Source organism: Cebus imitator, unplaced genomic scaffold, assembly GCF_001604975.1.
Source record: "Cebus imitator isolate Cc_AM_T3 unplaced genomic scaffold, Cebus_imitator-1.0 Scaffold83, whole genome shotgun sequence".
In the NCBI taxonomy this organism is placed as follows: domain Eukaryota; kingdom Metazoa; phylum Chordata; class Mammalia; order Primates; family Cebidae; genus Cebus; species Cebus imitator.
This window is the reverse complement of record NW_016107398.1, coordinates 1,450,748-1,476,326: the sequence shown is the minus strand read 5'-3', so window position 1 is coordinate 1,476,326 and position 25,579 is coordinate 1,450,748. Positions and strand designations below refer to the sequence as shown.

The window sequence follows — 25,579 nt, the reverse complement described above, 5'->3', positions numbered from 1 at the left end:
TATATATTTATGGAGTACATGGGATACTTTGATACATGCATGCAATGTGTAATAACCGCATCATGGTAAATGGGGTATTCATCCCCTCAAGCATTTATCCTTTGTGTTACAAACAATCCAATTATACTCTTCTAGTTATTTTAAAACATACAACTAAATTATTGACTATAGGTACCCCATTGCACTATCAAATAATAAGTAATATTCATTCTTTCTGTTTTTTGTAACCATTAACCATCTCCATGTCCCCTCAACCCTCCCACTACTCTTCCCAGCCTCTGGTAACCATCCTTCTGTTCTCTACCAAGGTTTAACTTTCAAGGAAAGGCGAATTCAATCAATGTGGGCCTACAGTTTCTTATGTCAACACTAAGCTATGTGTTGCAGACTCTTCAAAAGAAGCATCAGATTTGCTACTTTATTTCAAGGATTCTATAATATATTAACCCCAAAAATAATTAGAAAACAATTTCAGACATAGTTCAGAAGTAATTGCAAAAAGAGGTGAGATTAGGGAAGAGATGACTGTAAGTCCAGATAACCCAAAAAAGCTTTTTAGAGAAGGATGAGGGTGAGGAGGCAGGTAGGGTTTATAACAGAAAGAGAGAAGGAAGAGCTGTTTAAGGAAATTTGATTACTGCAAGTAACATTCTTTAAAACATTTGAAGAAAAAGAAAAGTTTAGTAGGCAAGACTGGAAAAAGAAAATATTGGGGAAGGAATATTTCATTACCATAACTGTTTTAAAGTAACATTTAATTTCAGCCAAGGAACATCCTTTGATATCAGAGCATGCAAGGTATTTTAGGAAATAAAGAGGATGAAAGTTCTACTGCATCAACGCCCACAGCTTTCTCCATTTGGCCACAGGTCGTTCTCATCCATGGCCTAGTTTCTATGCACACTAACTGGGTCCCTCTGAGGCTTGTGAATAGAAATCCCTCTTGCTTTCAAGTGCTTGAAAACAAGAAAGATGCTACTGTTAATGCCTCAAACACATGTAGGTATTTAGTGGGAAGTAATTGTTTTGAAGCTCATTTCAAAAGGAAATTAATCAAGAACAGTATTTTACTATTTTGTGTATTAGAGTAGGCAAGACTTTGGTATTTTCATTACGTTCTCTGTTTTTATAAGGATATGACTTATGGCTTGGGTAAGGCAAGGATTTGACAGCAAGCTAGGCTTTGATTGCCAAACAGACACTTCAGCTGAGAGTAAATTTGTGCGTGGTGGAATCAGATTGTAAGGTGCCACCAGAGCACATGGCTTCAGTCTTTTTTCTCCAGTTGTAAAAGGACCTTGTCCCCATGGAGGGACCACTGTCTTGGCTTGTGGGTTCTTGAGTGATAGCCATACTCTTTCACTTTTTCGACCTCATGAAAAATACTGAAACTTTAGAAGAGGATGCTCTTTCTGAATGGGAATGGAGAAGAGGGGCTAAGCACCTCTTCTCCTTGTCACCTGGCCACTGATAGTTTCCCTGTTTAGAGAGGAAATAATGTAGTATAATATGTAGCTTATGTTTGAATCAGATTTTTAAAAAATATTGTAATTTTATTTATTTTTGGTAGAGATGGGGTTTCACCATGTTGCCCAGGCTGGTCTCGAACACCTGAATTCAAGCAATCTCTCCGCAGGATGTGGCGCACGAGGGCTGGGGCCGTGTAGGGCGACTAGCAGGGCCGCGGGTGCTGAGCCCCTCGCGTCCCAGCGGCTCCTCTTCCTGGCTTGCTCTCTGGGCGGAGCTGGGGCGGTGCTGCGATGGGCGGGCCGGAGGGGCGGTGCTGCTACCCCGCAGGGCTGCGACGCGACTCTGGGGCTGGCTGTCTCCTTCCAGAGGAGCTGGGCGTGAGCGGCCGCGATGAGCTGGGAGCTGCTGCTCTGGGTGCTGGCGCTGTGTGCGCTGCTCCTGCTCGTTGTGCAGCTGCTGCGCTTCCTGCGGGCTGACGGCGACCTGACGCTGCTATGGGCCGAGTGGCAGGGGCGACGCCCAGGTGAGGACCAGCCAAGGCCTCTCTCGAGTGGGAGGCCAGGCTCGGAGCTGCCGAGGCGTGTCTCGATCTCAGCCAGTTCCGCGTTGATCCCGGGTCCCTTGCAGGTTGCATGGAGCTTCCCGAAGGCGTGACTGCGCCTTGCGCAGGGACTGCGGGTTAGGGAGGAAGAGGCCAGGGCTAAGAAGCCCCTTTGTCTTCTGTCCAGGTCGGAAGACTTGCCATTCAGGCTAGGAAACCTCTCCAGGGAGTGCCAATATAAGAGAGCGCTGGAATCAGCGGGGCCCCTGAGTACTCTGACTTCTTAGGCAGGACAAGGATTTCGGTATTGTCTCAGAGGATGATACTTTGAGAAACAGTGACTGTCCCCCTGCGTTTGTAACGGTACCTCCTTTGTAAGGACTGGAAGCCCGGTCTTTCTACTGTCTGAAGTTGTCTTTCCTCCACTTCTTGCTCCTGGACTTTTGCAATACAATCTAAGATAATCCAGAGTCACTGGGATGAAAGGCAAACACCAGAAAGAACTGAAATGGCAGTATGCGAAGCTAGATCAATATTGGCATACTGCCTGTCCCACTTTTGTCTCTGCCTTGCTTCGTATTTGACATCGTGTATACTTGCTGTATGTTGGCTGTGTGCTCAGCGCTTTACACACAAAGCCTTTAACCTTTACAACAATTCTTAAAAGGCAGGTGTCATTAGTCTTCTTTTCCAGATAGGGAAACTGATGATCAGATAAATTAAATGACCTACTGAAAGCTAGGCTTTGGATCCTTAAGGAGTTGGGTAAGTAAGGTTTCCCTGAACCAAGTTTCTGGTATAAAAATACTCAAAGCATGTTACAAAGTTTGCTTGGAAGAGACAGTAGCTTAAAATAAAGACTATGTTGAGGGGGGGCGGTATGGGTTGGGCATTGAGGGGGGCGATATTGATCCCAAGGTGAGAATTGGTTCTAGTGGACCAAAAAAAAAAAAAAAATCTGCTAATACAGTGGTTTGTGCCTCTCCAAAGCTTAACCCTACCCAAGAAAATGTTATTCCTTAGTATTTCATTTTTCTGATTGGGTTTTCTTGGGTATAGCATGTGCAGCATTGACATTGAGGTCACAGAAAATACACAACGCAGGCGCGACAGCAGTGCTATAAAACTATGGCAAGCGATTGGGCTTTCTCCTTTTAAAGCAGGAATCCCAAATACTGCACAACTTCATTAACCATGGACTTTCTCTTGATTGATTGCTGCATCTCAGTGGGGGAATGTGCGTGCCTATTGGCTGCTATGCTGCCTTGGAGATGTTGTTTGTGTTTGATCCTTAGTGCTTTTGGGTTCACTTGGACTTGGAGAATTAAATGAAAATAGACTATATTTTATTATTTAATCCTACAAAAAATATTCAACCCATCAAATTATGTCAAGTCCTAAAAAGGAAAACTATTGACAACATCTGAATGAATACCTAAACTACTAAAAGTTATTTTCTCATATTAAGGAAAAGTTAAAAGTTAAGATCATTGAAAATTTTAAGAAAATTATTTAATGTTTTCAGTTGTCTTTTGCTGGGAAAGAACAGTTTAAAGGATTTTAAATTTACTTATATTGCTATCATTTTATAGTTATATAATTTGCAAATTTGCACACGCAGTTTGATAAACTGCTATTTAAATAAATAAGTTACGTAAAAGTTATTCAGTAAAAATCTGGAGTGGTGGCATGTACCTGTAATCCCAACTACTTTGGAGGTTAAGTTTGTAAGGTCATTTGAGCCCAGGAGTTCAAGACCAGCCTAGTGAGACACTGTTCTCAAAGATCATAAAAATCATAACTGTATTTTTCAGCAAATACAGTTATAAAGTTAGATGTTAATTTTTAAATTTTAATTTAATGTTTAACATAATTTAAAAATTTAGTCATATGTTTACATTATGGAGTAAGTTTTTTGTTGTTTTTTTTTTGTTGTGTTTTTTTTTGAGATGGAGTCTCGCTCTGTTGGTCAGGCTGGAATGCAGTGGTGTGATCTCAGCTCACTACAACCTCTATCTCCCGGGTTCAAGTGAGTCTCCTGCCTCAGTCTCCCGAGTAGTTAGGATTACAGGTGTGCACCACCACGCCTGGCTAAGTTTTATATTTTTAGTAGAGCTGGGGTTTTGCCATGTTGGTCAGACTGATCTTGAACCCCAACCTCAGGTGATCTGCCCCACTTGGCCTCCCAAAGTACTGAGATTACAGGCGTTAGCCGCCAAGCCCGGCAGCAGTAAGCTTTACAGAACTCCTTTTATGTATAAAGCACAGATATATTTATAATACATAAATGATATACATTATATCTATGGAATTAACATTTCATAGGAGACTTTTAGGGGAAATAAAGTCTAAAAAGACTCCTGGTGGAGGTAGGGAATGAGAAAAAAGAGAAGATTAAAGGAAAATTGAAATAGACTCAGATTCCCAAAACAGCTCACTGGAGAGACGGGCAGACTATGAAAATGAAAAAAGAAAAAAAAGAAAATATCCTTCTTGACCTCTCTGTAAGTTTATTATTTTTTGGTCACTTAAAAAAATAGCACACTAATGTAATACAAAAGTAAAAAATACAAAAAATATATAGTAAAAAGTAAAGAGCCTTCTCTGACCCTTATGCCCAGCTACCTAGTATGCCTCTTTGGAGGCAGCCACCATTTCCTGCCTCCTCTGTATCTGTCGAGAGAAATTTTGTGCATTTCCAAGCACACATCTCACAAGGTGAAAAAAAATTTTTTTTTTTTAAATAAAAAGGATCTTGCTTTGTCACCCAGGTGGGAGTGCAGTGGCATGATCATAGCTCACTGCAGCCTTGAACTCCTGGGCTCAAGCAATCCTCTCACCTCAGCCTCCCCAGTAGCTAAAACTACAGGTGCAAACTACCACACTTGGGTATTTTTAAACTTTTTGTAGCAACAGGGTCTCACTATATTGCCAGGCTGGTCTTGAACTCCTGGCCTCTTCTTATCCCTCCTCTCCACATCTCTTATCCCAGCACTTTGAGAGGCCAAGGCGGAAGGACCACTTCCGCCTTGCATCTCAAAGTGCTGGGATAAGAGATGTGAGCCACTGAGCCCAGCCACGCATGCTGAAATATAAGGGTGACTAATTTTAGACATGCAAATGGTCCAGAAAAGTCCATGGCACAGTCTAGAGGAAGAAAAATTTCAACAGCAGCACATGTGAGCAAAGTTCAGGTTTTTGTTTACAGTAACCTTAATAGGAATCAACTGTGAAATGGCTACCAGAAAAGATTAGGCATCCTTGGGTTGCATTTGTAGACTTCAGTGTCTGAAGCAACAACTGCAAACAAAGGGGTGTCTCCTGAGTAGCTGCTTGTATGTGCCGAACTCTGAGCTGGGTACTGGGGACACTGCAGTGACTGAGCCAGCCATAGTCCAGGCCCTCATAGACCCTACCTTCTGGGGGACAAGAGAAGTGATTTTTGTCATCTCATCCTGCTCTGCACTGTCCAAACCCTACGGAATCCTGTGTGCTGCCCTAGTCAGCTCCCTTTAACAAACAGGAACATTGACCAACTAGAATTAGTGCAGGTGGGTGTGAGCAGAAGAGTAAGGAAATCTGATTCCATGTGCTGTGAGGGGAGGTAGCAGAAATTGGATAGGTTTATTTAGCCTTAGAGAAGCAAGAGATGAAAGGACTTAGGGAAGACATAATGGCTGTCTTCCTTAACAGCGGTGAGGGATTGTCATTTGGAAGACAGATTTGATTTCTTTTCTTCCTGAAACAGCTTTTCATAAAACAAGAAAGCAGAGTTCTAACACAATTTAAGTGTCTATAAATTAGGTCACAAAAGGGATACAAAATGTTTGCAGTATGACTATGTATTCATATAGTGAGTCATTCTTACACCTATACATAAGATTATTCCATGATTAAATGTAGCCCAGCTCTAAAAACCATAAGCTATATTAGTGGATCCCTTTTCCTATTATAACATTTTAGTATTACTTCTGATATGGATTCCCTTAACAAATCGAATCTACAAACCGAATTTTTAAAAATTGTTAAAGGATGACTAAAACTCTGTAAACTGAGTAGTTGAGTTTACAAAAAATTCTGGGAGAACAAGTAGGCTAAAACTGAACAAGATTATCAATAAGTATACATCTAAAACTCTCCCATTTTTCACAATTCTGATACTAATACTTTCTTAAGGAATTTTGCAACAGTTGATCTGCTGAGTAGAAATAAACCTTGAGACCAAACTCTTTGTAACTGTTCTCTTGCAGATGTGGTCAAACTTGGCTGGGCGCAGTGGCTAACACCTGTAATCCCAGCACTTTGGGAGGCTGAGGTGGGCAGATCACTAGAGCTGACAAATTCAAGACCAGCCTGGGCAACATGGCAAAACCACATATCTACAAAAAAATACACACAAAAAAATTAGCTGGGCATCACGGTGCACACGTGTAGTCCCAACTACTTGGGAGGCTGAGCTGGGAGGTTGGGTTGAGCCTGAGCCGTGGAGGTTGCAGGGAGCCAAGATCATGCCACTGCAAACAGCTTAGGTGATAGAACCAGAACTTGTCCCCACCAACCCCCACCAAAAAAAAGGTTAATCAAGCTTGATCTACCTCAGATGTTTCCCAAAAGATCTACTTTGTGCCAGAGATACAGAAATCTGGAGTGAAAATATTTGGAGTTGGTTACTGTTGTATTTACCAAGTACTTTCCCCCCCATTTCTATTTTTCCTTAAGCTTTTCTATTTTAAACACACACATGAGCAGAATTTATATCTTTTCAGATACCAACTAGGTTATTTTATACAAAAAGATAAGTTGTTTTTTTTGTTTTGTTTTGCTTTTTTTGTGTGTGTGAGACAGTCTCGCTCTGTTGCCCAGGCTGGAATGCAGTAGCATGATCTCAGCTCACTGCAACCTCTGCTTCCCAGGTTCAAGCAATTCTCCCTGCCTCAGCCTCCCGAGTAGCTGGGATTATAGGTGCCTGCTACCACGCCTGGCTAATTTTTATATTTTTTAGTAGAGATGGGGTTTTGCCATGTTGGTCAGGCCGGTCTTTAACACCTGACCTCAGGTGATCCTCCTGCCTTGGCCTCCCAAAGTGCTGGGATTACAGGCATGAGCCACCGTACCCAGCCAAGTCTTCCCAGATTGACAATTCAGTTTCAATGAAAAATCTTCATTTCTATAGCTTCTTTTTGTTTTCAACTGATTAAAGAGAAACCAGCAATTCTATCTTAGTACTAAATATCACAAATGAGAAGCCCTAGATGAGAAAATATCTTCATTTGGTTAAGTTTCGACAATTAAAGTGCAGTTAACTCTCAGAGGTGATTAAGTATTAAAACTGCTTTTACAAAAGTGAAACCAATTTTTCCCTAGGGGAGGGGAGATAGGAAGGAAGAAGCCAGTAGAGAAGGGAATCAAGAAAATGGACATGGTACCTGAAGCTGTACAGCCAGTTCCTGATTGTGGTACTTTTTCACAGCGTGATGGTTATTTTCTCGTATATCTTACTAAGCCTATAATAAAAGACAGGGCTAAAGCCACAAATCAGAGCAAATTTGATAAAACATTCATCTTTAAGTGTCATAAATACGTGCAATTCTAATTAAGTCTCCAATACATTTGCACATTCTCATAGAGTGACATAATACAAACACTTATGGAAGTCTCCTGTTGCGCTATGAATGTTGCCTACATCTGACTTTAGCTTCATAAATATTCAATGAAACCACAAACAGAGGTACTATCACTTTTGAAATCTGTCCAACATTTAAAGAAAGTTCAGCAGCAATTCCATAAAACAGAGGGGCTTCAATTCTGTATTTCCTTTTGTTTTTTTTGTGTCAGTTGTTTGAAAAACACTAGGAGCTGACATAAAGTCTCCTGTGTACTGTCCAAGAACTTGGTTTTCTGATTTTAGCTTGAGGTTTTCTTCCATAACTGCATGTCCTCTTACAGAGAGATCTTCAAATGTATGTTGGAGTTCCAACATTTGATTAATAAGCTGTGTTTTTCCTCCATTTCCACATGATTTTCAGGATCAACTGCATCCATGTCAATATTTGTCATCTTGGGTAACAAACTTTTGGGCCTTGAATACAAAATCCTTGATGAATGTTTGAGGTGCTGGGAGAAGGAGGGATGAGGAGGATGCCTCAGGCTGGACACTTGGACCCACTGACACTAGAAGTTTGACTTCTTTTTTGTTGAACCACAAGGCAAGATTACTGCCCACTGCTGCTGATTGCTTATCACATCAATATAAAAAAGATCCCTTGAATGAAAAAGGGATCTTTCTCTTTTCCCGAAAAAGGAGCTAAAGCTTCAGAGATAATTAGCTTCCTCATCCTGTGTGGAAATTAGAGATGGTCAAGGGCTTGAGAAGAGAATTCTCAAGCTGGAGTAGGAGTTGAACTATCACTTTCCTTTTAACTCTAAGAATCTAGTTTCAGGGGTTCCTTAAGGGAGGCCATTATATATACCAAATTCAGTGGAATCGGGAAACAAATGGTGCTAAATAAAAAAGTTTCTTCAGGGTGGGAGAACGGGGCCATAATTGTGACTGTATTAAAGGTTTACATTGTTAGCTTTAAATAATATTTGCTTATTTGTATAAGTATCAAAAAGTCTTTGTTAGCTCGAGGCTAGTTAGTAAATCCTTTGGTTCTAAAACAAATGATACTCACTTTAGAGTCTGATTATTGCAGCACTTGGGAACAAGTAATCAATTATTGAATAAATGATTATCTGAGTAGTTGTTATGTTGCTCTTGATAAAGTCCTATAGGAAGGTTGCTCAATTGTGCCTTTTCAAAAAAGTACATTATATGAGAGGACAGCATTGTAGCCCAGACATAGTATTTGGGATGTTTCCAACCTTAGTTGAGATTTTTTTTTTTTTTTAGACAGAGCTGGAGTGCAGGGGTGCGATCTTGGCTCACTGCAACCTCTGCCTCCTAGGTTCAAGTGATTCTTGCACCTCAGCCTCCTGAGTAGTTGGGATTACAGGTGTGTGCCACCACAACCAACTAATTTTTGTATTTTTAGTAGAGACCAGGTTTCATCATGTTGGCCAAGCTGGTCTCAAACTCCTGGCCTCAAGTGTTCCACCCGCCTTGGCCTCTCAAAGTGTTGGGATTACAGGTGTGAGCCACTGTACCAGGACTTAGTTGAGATATTTACATGAAACCTTTTTCCTAAGGACAAGTGGTATTTTCTTGAATGTCTAAGAAACAGTTGGGTTTTAAAATGTTAGTCATATTTAAATGTGTATATCATGAAATAGTGGACATTGTGGGCTTTGGAGCTAGATATACCTGGGCTTATATCCCAGCTCTGCCAGGGTTCTTGGGCGTTTGTTTATTCAGTAGTTATTTATGGAGCCTTTTCAATATTCCACTCCTTGCTAGGCACTGAGCAATGAACAACGTAGACAGGATCCTACACTTAATGGAATCTACTGTCTGGTGGGGACAAATTAATCTCTGTAAACCTCAGTTACCTTTTCTGTAAAACTGAGATAATAATACTTTTTCATACAGTTCTGGTGAAACTTTTAATAGATAATGTCTTAAGTACAAGGAAGTAATGTAAAAACGTTACGCCATTAGAATTAGTAACCCCATTTCCCCAACTGGATAAGTTAGAAGACATATTTTATTAAGTGACTGTTGTATATGTTTTTCTGTAGTAAAGTCCATCTATTTAAAAACTTAAGCAATACTTATAATTGACATTTATTAAACACTGAGTATGTGCTGTATACTGCTCTGAATGCTTTCCATGTTTTAACCCATTTACATGAAAACTTTTTCCTAAGGACAAGGGGTATTTTCTTGAATGTCTAAGAAACAGTTGGGTGTTCATTTCTCAACAATCCTGTGCCTTAATTCTTATTCATCACGTTTCCAGTTGTGGAAAATTAAAGCACTGTGTTCTCACCTGGGAGCATTTTAGTGCTGTGTGTGATGGAACTGGCATTTGAGGATTTAGAGCTGTTTGAAACAGTATAGTCATTTCCTGATTTTAACTTTTCTGATCTAAAATCAAAAATGTGATGTTAAGTGATACTTGTTTGATATTTTTGATGAATAACATATATTTTAATAAATAAGGCACACAGGAGCTACATAATCGTGACTNAATTTGCTGGGGGAAGGCCATGGATAAAGACTGGGGAAGGGCTCACTCGACAGATTTTAAACAGTAAGCTGTAAGTTGAATAGCCTGAATATAGTCTCTTGCAGTGCAAGTTTTTCATTAGAGAAAATAATAAACCATTTGTCATTGCTTTAGTACTATAACATTTTTAGTCTTTAAAAGGAACATAATTGGACAAGCAGAGGGTAATATTCCATCTTTCTGTAATATGCATTTGTTCTTGGGTGAATTACTATATTCTCCTAAGATAAAAGCTCAGGCATCTGGGGAGCACTTTTACAAAATGACCTTGAGCTGATAGGCATCAGGCATGATTGGCAAATGGGGAAATTATTACTTTAAAAATCTAGGATGTTTCATCAACAGCACAGAACTTGATCTATTTAGATTCTTCATCAACCTCCATTGCAAAATATTAGAATAATAGAAGTAAAAACTGGATGGGAGCTTCAGCCATCATCTAATCTGAATCTCTCATTTAATGGCAAAGGAAGTTTAGTCCAGACAGTGACTATTTACTTAGCCTATTTATCTACTTATCTTATCTGTTTGTCATAGATAAATAGAGCCTTGGAGTGAAACCATGGGGTTATAAAGCTTGCCTTGAAGTAGAGTCTGGAAAAGTCAGGAAGGTTCTGGAATATACAAATACTTATAGCTGTTACTAATATGATTTATATTAATGCCTTTTTTAATTAAGAAGGAAATGTTTTCTTACAATATTTCAGATTTTAAGCTCCATACATTATGTCCTCATATTTAGCGGTACTGTTTAAGGCTTTCTTTTTTATTCTTTTTTCTTTTTTTTCTAATCTTTGATTTATGAGTGTAATTCATTGCTTATTTTATTCCTTCCATTGCCACTCCTTCCACAGAATGGGAGTTGACTGATATGGTGGTGTGGGTGACTGGAGCCTCGAGTGGAATTGGTGAGGAGCTGGCTTACCAGTTGTCTAAACTAGGAGTTTCTCTTGTGCTGTCAGCCAGAAGAGTACCTGAGCTGGAAAGGGTGAAAAGAAGATGCCTAGGTAAGCAGATCTGAAATAGCAACAGTGTTTCCTAGAAATAAAATCAGAATCCAAACTCAAATACAGTTTGGGACTTTTAGAGAGGAAAGAGATTTCTCCCAGCTCTAAGATTTCCCAAATGCTCTAAGTGCTTCGTCTCACATCCTCTACTTTTTGTCTTAATTGGCTGCCCTTGTCTTTTTCTTCTTTTTTGCCACCTTTCTATGTTTTTTTTTGTACTGACTCCTGGCCTTAGGGAGTGACCAACAGTCTATCAAATGCTGGTGGATTTTTAGTGACCAAGTGACTTATATTTTTGTCTTAGAGACAGAACAGTTGGGTTCTTATCCATGACATACATGTATCTGATTATAGAAGTTAGGAAGAATCCTTACTCATTAAAGTATCAGATATTAAAATCATATGGGATAAGACTTATATAGGATAAAAGAACAGAAATGGAATTTGGTTTAAAAAAATACAACTTGAGGTAATACTTTCATATTGACATAAAGGGCCAGTGTTAATATTTTTGTTTGAGTTTTGGTATTGCTATGTACACTTTTTTTTTTTTTGGAGATGGAGTCTTACTTTGTTGGCCAGGCTAGAGTACAATCTTGGCTCATTGCAACTTCCGCCTCCCAGGTTCAAGCGATTCTTGTGCCTAAGCCTCCTGAGTAGCTGGGACCACAGAAGTGCACCACCACGCCCGGCTAATTTTTGTATTTTTAGTGGAGATGGGGTTTCGTCATGTTGGCCAGGCTGAGCTCGAACTCCTGACGTCAGGTGATCTGCCCACCTCAGCCTCCCAAAATGCTGGGATTACAGGTGTGAGGCACCACGCCCAGCCATTATGTTCACATTGAAAGCAACCTCAAGTAATAAAGTTATTTTTTATGGAACATTTATTAATAATACCTAAACTAATTTTGAATTTTCCAACAGACTATTTTTTGGGTCATGTCTACCTGTCATTCTTTTAAATCTTTAACTTTGCTGATTGAGCTAACCACCCAGAAATGAGAGTTAGCTGCCATAGTAGTGCTTAGTAGGGCCACAAGTCCTCTTTCCTGATACTGCTTTCAAAGGCCTGTTGTGTTTTTTGCACTGGGCCCTTCCTTTGGTAGTTGCTCCTCTGCTGCTGTGACTTGCAAGTCCTGTGCTGGTGGAGTAGATGAACCATGTCAGCATTTCTTACCTGGCACAAAGCTGTTTTCCTTTTATCTTGAAGATCCCTAGCGCAAACGTTTTCATTTAATATGGTTAATGTTTCACAATTAACCCTTTTGCTTTTTACCTGTTATATTTTCTATACTTGTTTGCTTTTCTTTCTGATGTTATTTGTATTTCATGGTTAGAGTCCAGGAAAATTAGTTTCAGTTGTTCTTCTGATGAACTGAAAGAGCCAGTTACAACTCAGCAGCATGTTTCTTAGTTGGTAATTGCAGGCTTGTGTCCTTTTCCCTGTTTACCTCCAGGAATCCTTAGCTTCTGGAGAGAAGCTTCTATATGTCATTTGATGGTAGGACTCTGAGCTTCTTACTGATTTTAAGCACAAATAGCTGTTTTGTGTGTAGAAGAGCAATTCAACTTCGTGAGCCTATCACAGACAAAGGAACCTCTGTACTTCTAAAGAAATTGCTCTAAAATTTTTGTTATAGTTTGTAGTATAATTTTGATTTCTGCCAGAAATCAAGCTGTAAAGTTAGACTGTATATTCAAGTTGAAGTGTGCCATTCTACTTCCTGTGAGGCCAGCCAGCTTTTTGTCTGATAAGAGGTTCTCATATCACCACTAGTCTTCTTCCTGACCACTGAGAGGAACTTTCACGGGGCCACCCAGAAATGAGTTTGTTGCCACTCCTGTTGCAGGGTGGGGTGTATTAATGGGAGCAGCAAGGAGCTTGATTGAACTTTGGAATGACTTCTACACAAATTTTTGTCTTTATTTAGAGAATAGCAATTTAAAAGAAAAAGATATACTGGTTTTGCCCCTTGACCTGACCGACACTGGTTCCCATGAAGTGGCTACTAAAGCTGTTCTCCAGGAGTTTGGCAGAGTAAGTAGCATCTTATATTGATACAGTCTTGCTTTGAAGTAACTGCAGAAGAAATTCCCATCCATGGTCCTATCATACAAAGGGCTTTGGGCAAGTGGGGTCCATGCAGTGAGTTCAGGCCCGTGAATTAGGCCCCTTAATTTCTGAGTCTTTGGCGTTATAGAATTAGTACTATTCATGTCTTAACAAGTACAAATTCCTTCATGTAGCACAAAAGCAGCTAAAAATTCACGACTGCTTTTATTTATTTTTTTTGAGACGAAGTCTCGCTTTGTTGCCCAGGCTGGAGTGCAGAGGGGTGCGATCTCGGCTCACTGTAACCTCCACCACCTGGGTTGAAGCGATTCTCCTGCCTCAGCCTCCTGAGTAGCTGGAATTACAGGCGTGTGCCATCACACTCAACTAATTTTGGTATTTTTAGTAGAGACAGGATTTCACTATGTTGGTCTGGCTGGTCTTGAACTCCTGACCTTGTGATCTGCCCACCTCAGCCTCCCAAAGTGCAGAGATTACAGGTGTGAACCACCACACCTGGCTGGCTGCTTTTGTTTTTATGACAATTTTTAACTGTCATAAAAAGTCACCTAAAATAGGAATTTAATTCCACAGGTAAATTCAGGCTTTTATCTTTTTAATTGGTGACTTCTGGAAATATACCATTGTTCCACTGATTCTTCACATTAACAATATAACCAACTATCCCTAGGAATTCCATCAATCTATCCACAGGACATCCCCCAAATGCCCCTTTTCTGATTTTATTTAACTAGATCGACATTTTGGTCAACAATGGTGGAATATCCCAGCGTTCTTTGTGCATGGATACCAGCTTGGATGTCTACAGAAAGCTAATAGAGCTTAACTACTTAGGGACGGTGTCCTTGACAAAGTGTGTTCTGCCTTACATGATCGAGAGGAAGAAAGGAAAGATTGTTACTGTGAATAGCCTCCTGGGTATCATAGCTGCACCTCTTTCCAGTGGATACTGTGCCAGCAAGCATGCTCTTCGGGTAAGGCTGCTCAAACTCAACTCTGATAGAACTGACTTAAGTGTGTATATGGGGATATTGCCATCACTGTGTGAGGCCCTTGGAACTGGGAAGTGATGTGGGGAGACAGAGACCTAAGGGGCCCTTTGGTAGAGGACGCCCCCAGTAGATGCTAAAAAAGACTTGATCCACACATGCCTCTAACTTGTGAACAAATAGGTATCGAGCACTGCATTGTGCCATGCACTACAACAGACCCTGGGGATATTAAGATGAAAAGCTATGATTTCTGCCCTCAGAAAGTGTATCATCTAGTTAACATGTCACTCTTCACCTTACCCTTATTCCTACCACATCTTCATGGAAAATTGGGGTCTACTTCTCCTTTCTTCTACATACATTTCAGGATGTACTTTTCCCTCACCATTTCTGTGATTTCTTTTCCTTCCCCCTTGTAGTTGGTGTTTATTTTGCCTGGTCTAATTAAATATGCATGTCAGAAACAGGTACATCCCACGGGATGATTATTCCTGGTCTCATATCCCTACTGGATATGGAAAACTTTTGATTGTATTCACTCTGGTTTCATTGGAAGAAGAAAATCTAGTCAAGGCAGAGGCAAGGAAAAAAGCTTGATTTGGACTGCATAACTTACGAGGTATAAATATTAGAAATGGATGAATTTTTAATGGTGGCTTCAGACCGGATATAAAGAAATAATAAGGCCAATAGGAAGAGAATGATTAAATAATTCACAAAATGTATATTTAATGCTGTTGAAGTCCGTTTAAGTAGAATATTTCACTGTTGCAATAATGAGATCCAATAGCTACATGGTCATCATGGTTTCATGAAAATTTTGTTTTGGTTCTTTAGGACATCTTTTTTCTGCTGCAAAGTGCAGACGACTGCAGAGAGTGATGAAGCAGAATGCTATACTGATGATTTCCTCATATTTAGTAACGGGCATCACTCACTTCCTGTAGAGCAGTTGGGCAAGCCTCAGGCAGGCAGATGAGGGAGGACACCCACCCATCTGTTTGGCACCATGTATCTCTTAAGTTATGCAGAATGCTTTCAGTAAACACAGATGAGCTGTCTGGCCTGCCCTCCAAGACTCTATTTTATTACTAGATTTGATACTATGATAAAATGTGGCAGGTTGAGACTTACCAGGAAGCTTTTTTTGAAGAGCACATTTCCTTCTCAGATTCTCAGTAAGCTACAGAATTAAATTGTTTATCATTGAAAAGTTTACACACTATACTAGATGTGATTTCAAACAAGGAGAGGTTTTAGTATCTGATGCATTGGCTTGCTTGGTGTCCTCTCTCTCCTCTTTTGCTACAGAGAGGCAGAACATTAAAGTTATGTGAGTTTTCCGTTCATTTACCCAGCATTTTTGTGTGTGTGTGGTCATTGTTGAGTCAGGCACTGTATCAGTGTCTGATCATAAATCCTCATAGCCCATTTGTTGGGGTCAGCATTTCAGGGCTGATAACTGTTTAATATTTTTGGATCATATACAGATGTACTGTGGGTTAGCTATTCAGGCTTTTCAATAGATAACTCAGCCTTATAACAATATAAGGCTGAGTTATCTATTGAAAAGAGGCAGTAGATTTGTTTACCCCCATTGGTTTGGAAATGGCCAGTATCTTTAAGTCTAGAGGGTCTACTGTAGTCTGTTTCAATAAGTCATTCAGTAGGCAATCATATTACATTTTTAATTAGCATATACCCTTATTACCCCAAAAAGATAAATGTTTACTGAAATGAATTGTTAAAATAGTAACATAAATGGAAAAAGTTGAATTCATTCCTTGTGATACTTTCTGTGAAGTACTAATCCCATCTTCCTTACCTTTGCCCCAAACATTGGAACTTTAGACCACTGTGGGGAATAAATAGAAACCCGACCTCAGTCACTCTTAGTGGAGGACATACACCCTTTTTGGAGTGGGGACAGAAGGACTGGTATGAAAAGGGTATATCAGAATCTTCAGGGATAGTTTTTTACCTATCTAGTGCATGCTTACCATAAAAATCATTGGTGTCAAGAGATATCACTATCAAAGGGGGTGAACCATTTACACCTGGAAAGAGCTGAGAATGTTTGTTGTAGATTGCCTCCAGCCTACAGTTGAAAGTACCTAATAAGCTTGCATGATTACTCCACCTGTCCTTTACTTGAAAATTTTAGAACATATTTTGATAAATCATGAGATATGTGTCTGTATTTATTTGTCTTCTTCTTTTTTTTTTTTTGGCCTGTTAGGGTTTTTTTAATGGCCTTCGAACAGAACTTGCCACATACCCAGGTATAATAGTTTCTAACATTTGCCCGGGACCTGTGCAATCAAATATTGTGGCGAATTCCCTAGCTGGAGAAGTCACAAAGGTAAAAATTTCTAGTTGGGAATAATTTGAATGTTTACTAGTTATATATTAGTTTTACATATTGGTGTTTTATCACCGTGTATCAGGGTTTTTGTCTTAGAACTGCTTTTTTGTGAATTATTCACAAAACAACTCCTGCCTTTATGAAAATTGTTTATGGAATTTCATGTGCTAAATGCATTAATAGTTTGATTTTTATTACTAAAGTGATAATTGTCATTAAGCACATTAAGGTTATGCAATTCTAATTAAAAGGAAAGAATCTTCATCTTTTAGTTAGCCTGCACTGTATTATCTGGTAAGCATGTGGTTTCTGTTAGGCTTTTTGAAATATTACAAATAGTTTATAAACTTCCATTAGTACCTATTGAGACTTCTAAGGGGCATGAAGCTCCACTAAAGGAACCACTCAACTAGATAGCATTTGAGTTCTTTCTAGCTTAAAGTTCTGTGAAATCGCATGGATAAATTCACTTAATTTTTAAATTTTCTTAGACTATAGGCAATGGTGGAGATCAATCCTACAAGATGGCAACCAGTCGTTGTGTGCGGCTGATGTTAATCAGCATGGCTAATGATTTGAAAGAAGTTTGGATTTCAGAACATCCTTTCTTGGCAGTAGTGTATTTGTGGCAATACATGCCAACCTGGGCCTGGTGGATAACCAACAAGATGGGGAAGAAAAGGATTGAGAACTTTAAGAGTGGTGTGGTAAGACCAATTTCTGAGTTTCTTAATAATATGTATCAATCTTGCAGGAAGCTACAGAATTTTCCAATGTCAAACTTTCTGGCTGGGTGCAGTGGCTCATGCCTGTAATCCCAGCACTTTGGGAGGCCAAAGCAGATCACTTGAGGCCAGAAATTCAAGACCAGCCTGGCCAACATGGCAAAACCCCATCTCTACTAAAAATACAAGTATCAGCCTGGCATGATGGTGCATGCCTGTAATTCCAGCTACTCGGCAGGCTGAGGCATGAGAATTGCTTGAACCCAAGAGGTGAAGGCTGCAGTGAGCCAGGATGGTGTCACTGCACTCCAGCCTGTTTTTGAGACTCTGTTTCAAAAACAAAAAACCTTTCTAACCTTCCACCAATCTCAATTATATATATATATACACACATATAAAATATAAAAAGTATTTTATCCCCATGCATTATCTGTTGGTTTACTATAAATTATTACTAGTCTTAGAAAAAGAAGTGTTTTACAAGGTAAAATCAAATCAAAGATTGCATTTTTTTCTTCTATACTTACAGTTTGACCAGTGTGTGTGTCAAAATGCTCTTTCCCTACTGTTTCTCCCCACTAGCTCCTACCTATCCTACCAGTCTTAGCTCCTGTGTCACCTCCTTGGAATGGTAACTGGCCTTCCCTCCCACTTCTCCCCAGGACCAGGTGCATCTCAGCCCCTGTGCTTTCCTGTCAAAGTACTTACTGCATTGTTAAAATAGATACATGTGCTACATAATACTCATTGGTTTTACCTCATTCCTGAAGTACTCTGCACATCTAAGATGTGCCTATTCTAAGGAAATACGCTGATTACTTATTCTTTCAGCACCCATTCTTTGCAGCAATTAGTTGGGGAATATTATTAACTATTTTTGAGAAATTGTGACCCTCACAAGAATTTAGTTTGTAGATAGTATAGGAAATGTAATGAATTAAAAAATTATAGATGATTATGCAGCAAAAGATTATTGCTGAGGATGGTTTTTATTGCTAGCCTTTGATATACTTTGCTACCACCTTCTTTTAGAAATTGATCAATAGGGATTGATAGATAAAAAGAGAATTATAAAATAGGATCATACTATACATACCTGCAAATATTTAGGCAATCCACAAATTGTTAGACATTTAATCTGTTCTAACTCTTTGCAGGACAGTGAAAATGAATTAGGGAGAAAAAAGTTAAAAACACAACAAAATGCTTAAGAGACTTAAAAGGTTATCAGACTGGGTCATGACATACTAAAACATCCAGAGTGTGAAAATTCACAAAGGGGCTTTTCATTTTTTACCAAGTAGTAATGTGGAACAGTTTGCTTTGGGCCAAATCACTTATGAGTGTTTTGGTATTCTTGGGGCTTGGTAGTGTGGATAGAAACTCTAAAGGTGGAGCTTCATCAAAGATTATGCCTGAATTTTAAATTTGGAGGACAGCTGATGCAGTGGCTTTGTGCCCAGTGATAGACTGAGTTGGGAGGGAAAAGCCACCTCATTACAGAGGAAGCACAGCCTCCTGGCAAAGAGCATGCAGCCAGGTGCTAGGCTACCTGAGTTCAAATCTCAGCTCTGCCACATGCCCTTAAAGCAAGTTACTTCTCTATCACTTAGTCTCCCCATCTATTAATATAAGGTGGAGATTAATGATGGTAATAGTGCCTAGTCACAGGATTGTTATGGGAATTACATGAGTTTAATATATGAAAAGCACTTAAAACACAACTTGGAGTGTTGTGTTAGCTATTGTGCTTTCTTCCCCCTTCTCATCTTGAGGTAGATATAGCAGGATATTCAGCTTCCTTAATGATCAAGAACTTTCTTTATAATTGACAAATAAAAATTATATATATTTAAGGTATACATTGTGATGATCTAATATACACTGTAAAATGATTACAGCAGTCAAGCTAATTAACACATCTGTCACTTCAAAGTTACCTTTGTATAGTGAGAACATTTAAGATCTACTTTCTTAGAAAATTTCAAATATGCAATACAGTACTATTAACTATAGTCACCATGTATACATTAAGTCCTTTGATTTGTAAGTTATAATAATATGTTATTTATAACTGAAAATTTCTACGATTTTTCTTTGAGACAGGGTCTTGCTCTGTCACCCAGGCTGGAGTCTGCAGTGACACGATCATGGCTCACTGCAACCTCCACCTCCCAGGATCAAGCAATCCTCCCACCTCAGCCTTCTGAGTAGCTGAGACTACAGGCGCACACCACCATGCCTGGCTAGTTTTTGTATTTTTTGTAAAGACAGGTTTTTGCTATGTTGCCCAGGCTAGACTCAAACTACTGGGCTCAGGTGATCCACCTACCTTGGCCTCCCAAAGTGCTGGGATTATAGGTGTGAGCCAGTGAGGCCACTAAATTCTTTTGAGGGTCACAATTTCTCAGAAATAGTTAATAATATTCCCCAACTAATTGCTGCAAAGAACGGATGCTGAAACAATGAGTAATCCACATATTTCCTTAGACAGTGTCATAGGCACATCTTAGATGTGCAGAGTACTTCAGGAATGAGGTAAAACCAATGAGTATTACATAGCACATGCATCTATTTTAACAGTAGATGTGTACCCTTTGACCGAGATCTCCCCTTTTCCCCATATTCTGGCCCCTGGCAACCATCATTCTAGTCTGCTCTGAGTATGACTTTTTTAGGTTCCACGTAAGTGAAATCATATAGTATTTGTTTTTCTGTATCCTGGTTATATCACTTAGCAGTAATTCTTCATTAATTATCCATGTTTTCACAAATGGCAGGAGTTCCATCTTTTTATGGCTGAAAAAATTCTACTGTGGAAGAATATTCCATACGCACACACATACACACACACCCATTTTCTCTGTCCATTCATTCACTAATGGACACCTAGGTTGTTTCCGTATCTTGGCTATTATGAGTAATGCTAAAATGAACATGGGAGTGTAGATATCACTTCAAGATACTGATTTCACTTCCTTTGGATATATACCCATCAGTGGAATTGCTGGATCAGATGGTAATTCTAATTTTTTGACTAATTTCCACATTTTCTATAATGTCTGTATGGTTCACATTCTCAATTTAAATAATAGGGCAGAAAAAGAACACATTATAGATGGGATTTTTTTTCAGAGGGGAAAGAGGGACCAGGGACTAGAGAATTTAAGTCCCACTGTACTAGTACTTCCAGAAATGTCCATATGAAGGTTATTTTGTTTGGTTTAGAGAATGTCTAACTATAAAATATAAACATCATTTAGCAAATCTAGCATTTTTTTACATCTAGGCTTTTCTAAGAAATGATGGCCTTTTTCTTCCTACCACCATCTTTGAAATATTGCTTATCATATGGTATTACTACTTTGTCACTCTTTTTTATGATAAGCTGGGCATTCTGTCATTTCCCAAAGCAATTTTTACAACATAATACCTCATTCTTTACAGTCTGTACTCTTCCTGTTGTAATATTGGGGTTCAGGGTGCCCTCAGCTCCCCTGAGAGGATGTTTCTCCAGGTTCTTGGTCTCCTGCCCTCTCAAGAATAAGAGAGGGGACCACGACACAGTGCACAGTAAATGCCAGACTCAAAAGTGTTTGTAGAAAGTGATTTTATTTAAAGAGAGAGAGAAACAGGAGAAGGAGAGAGAAACAGCTAACTCTCACACTAAGTGAGAGAATCCAGAAAGATGGAATCCAGGAGAGGAAAGCAGCTTCCACACTGAGTGGAAGGGAATAGAGAGAGATGGAGTTTAGGAGGGGAAGACAGTTTTCCTCCAGAGAGTGTGGAAGGGAACTCCAGAGGGGAAATCCAGGAGAGAGAAAGATGGCTTCCACTAAGGGAGTGTTCGTGGAAGGGGACCCAAACATGGAGTCCAAAGGGGTGTGGGAGAAGGGGACTTTTAACCTGGGAGGAACCACTACCTTCTCTAAGACCTTGAGCCAATGAAAGGAGTTCCTTAGAACTTATGCTGGAGTGATTGACTTTTTGTTTCTTCACTTGCCCATAAAATTTAAACATAAACTGTTAAATATCCCAGAAGGAAAGAGATGGGAGAGGGGCATGACACTGGGAAATTCTTGCCCTTAAAACTGCGCCCCCTTGTGGACCCGGAAAGAGAACACATTCCCTCCCTCTCCCCCATTATTTTCTATTTTTTATATATATATATACACACACACACACACACACACGTATATATGTGTGTGTGTGTGTGTGTGTGTGTGTGTATATATATACGTGTATATATATACACACACACACATATACATATATATGTGTGTGTGTGTGTGTGTGTATATATATATGTGTATATATACACACACATACACACACACATATATACATATATATAAATTTTCTTATTGATATATGTTTATAAGCATCTAAGTTAACAAAATGCCAGTATAGCTTATTTCAAGCTAATAGTACTTGCTGTTAACTAGAATTTGCTTCCTTAGTCTAAGAACATTGTGCCTGGAACTTTGTTTTTATAAATCTTTATTATTTTTAGGGATCAAGAACAGTGGCTACACTGAATTTTGTATTATCATTATTTTGTCTTTCTTAGTGCAAAGTTTTGGAAGTGGTAAATGCATATCTTCCCAAAAGAAACATCACGTCTTGGGGATTATCACATTGCCTTGTTATATTCCTTAAGCAATATACAAAAAGTTCACAAAGAATTTTGAAGAGTTATCTCCCATATATTTCAATTCTACAAAATCTGACTTACTCTTTTTATTAGGGCAAGTCAATATAGGTATGATATGCTGATTCAGAAAAGTCATTATAGAGAATTTAGCATTGTAGTCCAGTGCTATTTATCCCTTCTCTAAACCAGAGATGATGCTAAACTCATTGGAGATACTTTTGCATGCATCTAGAATTTTTGGCTATGATTTTCTAAATGCTAATTTAAGTAGTTTCTCAAGATTTACAAAGATTCTTAATAGTGAACCATAGTGATACAGCTCCTCAAAACAGAAGGACTTAAATGTTAAAATCTGGGATAAATAGGAGTAGGTACTCATTCATATTTCTGTCCCTCTTTTACAGGATGCCGACTCTTCTTATTTTAATATCCTTAAGAGAAAACATGACTGAAAAGAGCGCCTGTACTTTTCAAGTCACTGGAGGGAGAAATGGAAAACATGAAAACAGCAATCTTCTTACGCTTCTGAATAATCTGAGACTAATTTGTGATTTTACTTTTTAATAGATATGACTTTGCTTTCAACATGTAATGAAATAATAAATAATAAAAGATTGCCATGAATCTTGCAAAAAAGGTATTAACTCATACTATATTCTTTGATAAAATAACCTTTTAAAATACTTTAGCACATATGCTTAAAATCTAAGTTAACACACATCTGACCAAAGAATTATAGTAATCCATTTAACATGTCTCAGTCTGTTTGTGCCACTATAACAAAATATCACATATTTGGTAATTTATAAACAATAGAAATCTATTTCTCATGACTCTTGAGGCTGGGAATTCCAAGACCAAGGCACCAGCAGAATTAGTGTCTAGTGAAGGCTGATCTCTGCTTCCAAGATGGCACCTCATTGCTGCATCTTCCACAGTGGAGGAATGTGTGTCCACATGGTGGAAGGGACAGAAGGGCAAGCAGGGAAAAATTCTTTTAAAAGAGGATTAATCCCATTCATTACTCAGTCACCTCTTAAAGGCCATATCCCTTAATACTGTTGCATTGGGGATTTTGGAGGGGACAAAAACATCCAAATCATAGCAATATGAATGTATAGAATATTTCATACCAAGCAGAGTGCTGGGTAATGAGCAGATACAAAGAAGTATTAGAAATATTACCTCAAAGATGCTTTTACTTAGAAAAGTTGACAGGAAATACCTGTTGTATGTCTTACGCTGTACTGTTAGTATTAATTAACTCATTCCTCCTAACAGCCCACTAAGATAAATGGTATTATCTATTTTTATAGATGAAAAAAGGGCAACAAGGTTTTACTTTTCCAAGGTCAAGGTCACAAAGCTAGTAAGGGGTAAAGCAAAGATTAGACTTAGCTGAGGAAGATTCCACTGGCAAATCTTAACTTCTACTATGATTAATTTTAATTTAATGTATAACACCTTACAGGAGAAACCATGCACAGGCACTGACAGAAAATCATCAGGAGTAACAGGTAAAGAAAAACATGGTCCTTATCTAAAGCAGTTCACAATTTAGCTGAAGCCAAAGTAACATACATAAAATAACTGTAGAATATTTGTTAGGCAAGTTGGAAGCCACTCAAGTGGCTGTCCTTGGGAAAGGGGGAAGATGACATGTGATGGAGGTACATCATGAGGTATAGCGGGTAGAAGCAATGGAATAAATGTATACATAACAACATGGATATGTTCTAGAGATATGGTAATGAGTGAAGAAATAAACAACACACAATTCTGTTCACATACACAAACATATATGCACAGAAGATAGTGCTCATTTTGCAAGAAAACATACAACCTAACATACACATCAGATGTACATTTAGGTATTATAATGATTACTTAGGATGGGGAAGAAAATGGGGGTGCACTATGGGGATAAAATATAATAGGACTCTTGTGTAACCAGTGATTAAAACTAGAATAATGACATTAGTGAATACAACACACCAATTATAAAAATGAAAAGATTGGAATAATTCTAGAATGCTACAAAATGACGTATGTCATGTGGCCTGGTACAGACTATAAGCATAATAGTTCAGGAAAGGGAGATCTGCAGATAGAATAGTGTGGAAGCCCTTCCTAGTGAAGGTGTCACTTGTACTGGGCCTTGAAAGAAAGGAATACAGACAGATTAAGAGAAGCTTCAGGAGGCCAGGTTCCAGATCAGTTTTGTTTTATTCATCAGTGAGTCTCTAGTGCCTGCCTAGCATTGTGCCTGCCAATGTCTGTTCAGCTACTCCAGCCAATGCACAGAAGAAATATATATAAATTAAAATCTTTTTATTCTTCTGTATGGTATTTTTCTTTTTTCATTTTTGAGATGGAGTCTTACTTGGTCACCCAGGCTAGAATGCAGTGGCACCATCTCGGCTCACTGCAACCTCTGCCTCCTAGGTTGAAGCGATTCTCCTGCCTCAGCTCCCAAGTAGCTGGGACTACAGGTTTGCACCACCATGCCCGGCTAAGTTTTGTATTTTTAGTAGAGACCAGGTTTCACCATGTTGGCCAGGCTGGTCTCAAACTCCTGACCTCAAATGATCCACCCAGTTTGGCCTCCCAAAGTGCCACTGCTTCCAGCCTGCATATGGTATTTTTCTATGGCATGTCATCTTCTATACACACCTTCTTTCTTTTTTAGGCTCTTTTGTCAACAGCACAAGATGGAAAAGGCAGCTTTATGTCAAAGTGCATTTTGTCAAGGACAGTCAAGGGCAATAAAAACCAAATGTTCACATTTAACTTTTTTGTAAGTATTTATTATTCTGCACTGATATATTTCTTAACCATTATCCTGAATGGTCTTTTTATGTAGGAAGGAAATGGTGTGTTCATTAGTCCAAAGCTGAAACACTGGGACTGTGTAAGGTGACAGCAGGTGAGCTGGTAGAAGTTAGCAGAAGTGATGACTTTAAAGTTAGTCTGCTCAACTACTGGATTCACGAGTATGCCACATGAGACCTCAGTCACAATCAGTAATTCAAAGGTAGATTTAATGAATTTCCTGTTATTTCTGACATCTTTACTGAAGTATAATTGATGTATGACAAACTGCACATAAACTATACAATATGGTAAATTTTGTCAATGGCTACACTTGTGAACCATAACCATAATAGGGAGAGTAAACACATAAATAAGCCCCAGAAGTTTCCCTTTGCCCCTCTGTAATCATTTCCCCTTGCCCACCTCATTCCAGGCAACCAATGATATGCTCACATTATTGTGGATTAGTTTGCATTTTATAGTTTTATATAAATGTAACCACACACTTTGTACACATAAACTGCGGGCAGGAATGTAAATGATAACAATTAATTTGAAAAAGACTTTTAGCAATTGTAGGATATTCAGATTAATTCATCTTGGTTGAGTTTTACTAGTTTGTGGTTTTCAAGAATTGGATTATTTCTTCTAAGTTGTCAAGTGGCATAAGCTGAAAGTTACAGTATTTCCTCATTATCTTAATGACTGCCTGATTTGTAGTGATATTCTTCATTTCATTCTTTTTTTTTTTTTTTTTTTTTTTTTTTTT

At 38.8% G+C, this 25,579-nt stretch overlaps 1 protein-coding gene and 1 pseudogene across 1 annotated transcript; one reads left to right on the top strand and one right to left on the bottom strand.

Annotated features, from left to right (window-relative positions):
- The first annotated feature begins 1,580 nt into the window (after positions 1-1,580).
- On the top strand, positions 1,581-22,632 carry DHRS7 (dehydrogenase/reductase 7). Its single transcript, XM_017533924.2, has 7 exons — positions 1,581-1,993; positions 11,034-11,186; positions 13,118-13,224; positions 13,995-14,234; positions 16,492-16,614; positions 17,109-17,324; positions 22,401-22,632. The coding sequence occupies exons 1-7, from the start codon at positions 1,861-1,863 to the stop codon at positions 22,446-22,448; spliced, it is 1,020 nt and encodes a 339-aa protein (XP_017389413.1). The 5' UTR covers positions 1,581-1,860; the 3' UTR covers positions 22,449-22,632.
- Positions 7,048-8,978, bottom strand: LOC119472042 (annotated as a pseudogene).
- Positions 22,633-25,579: the final 2,947 nt, after the last annotated feature.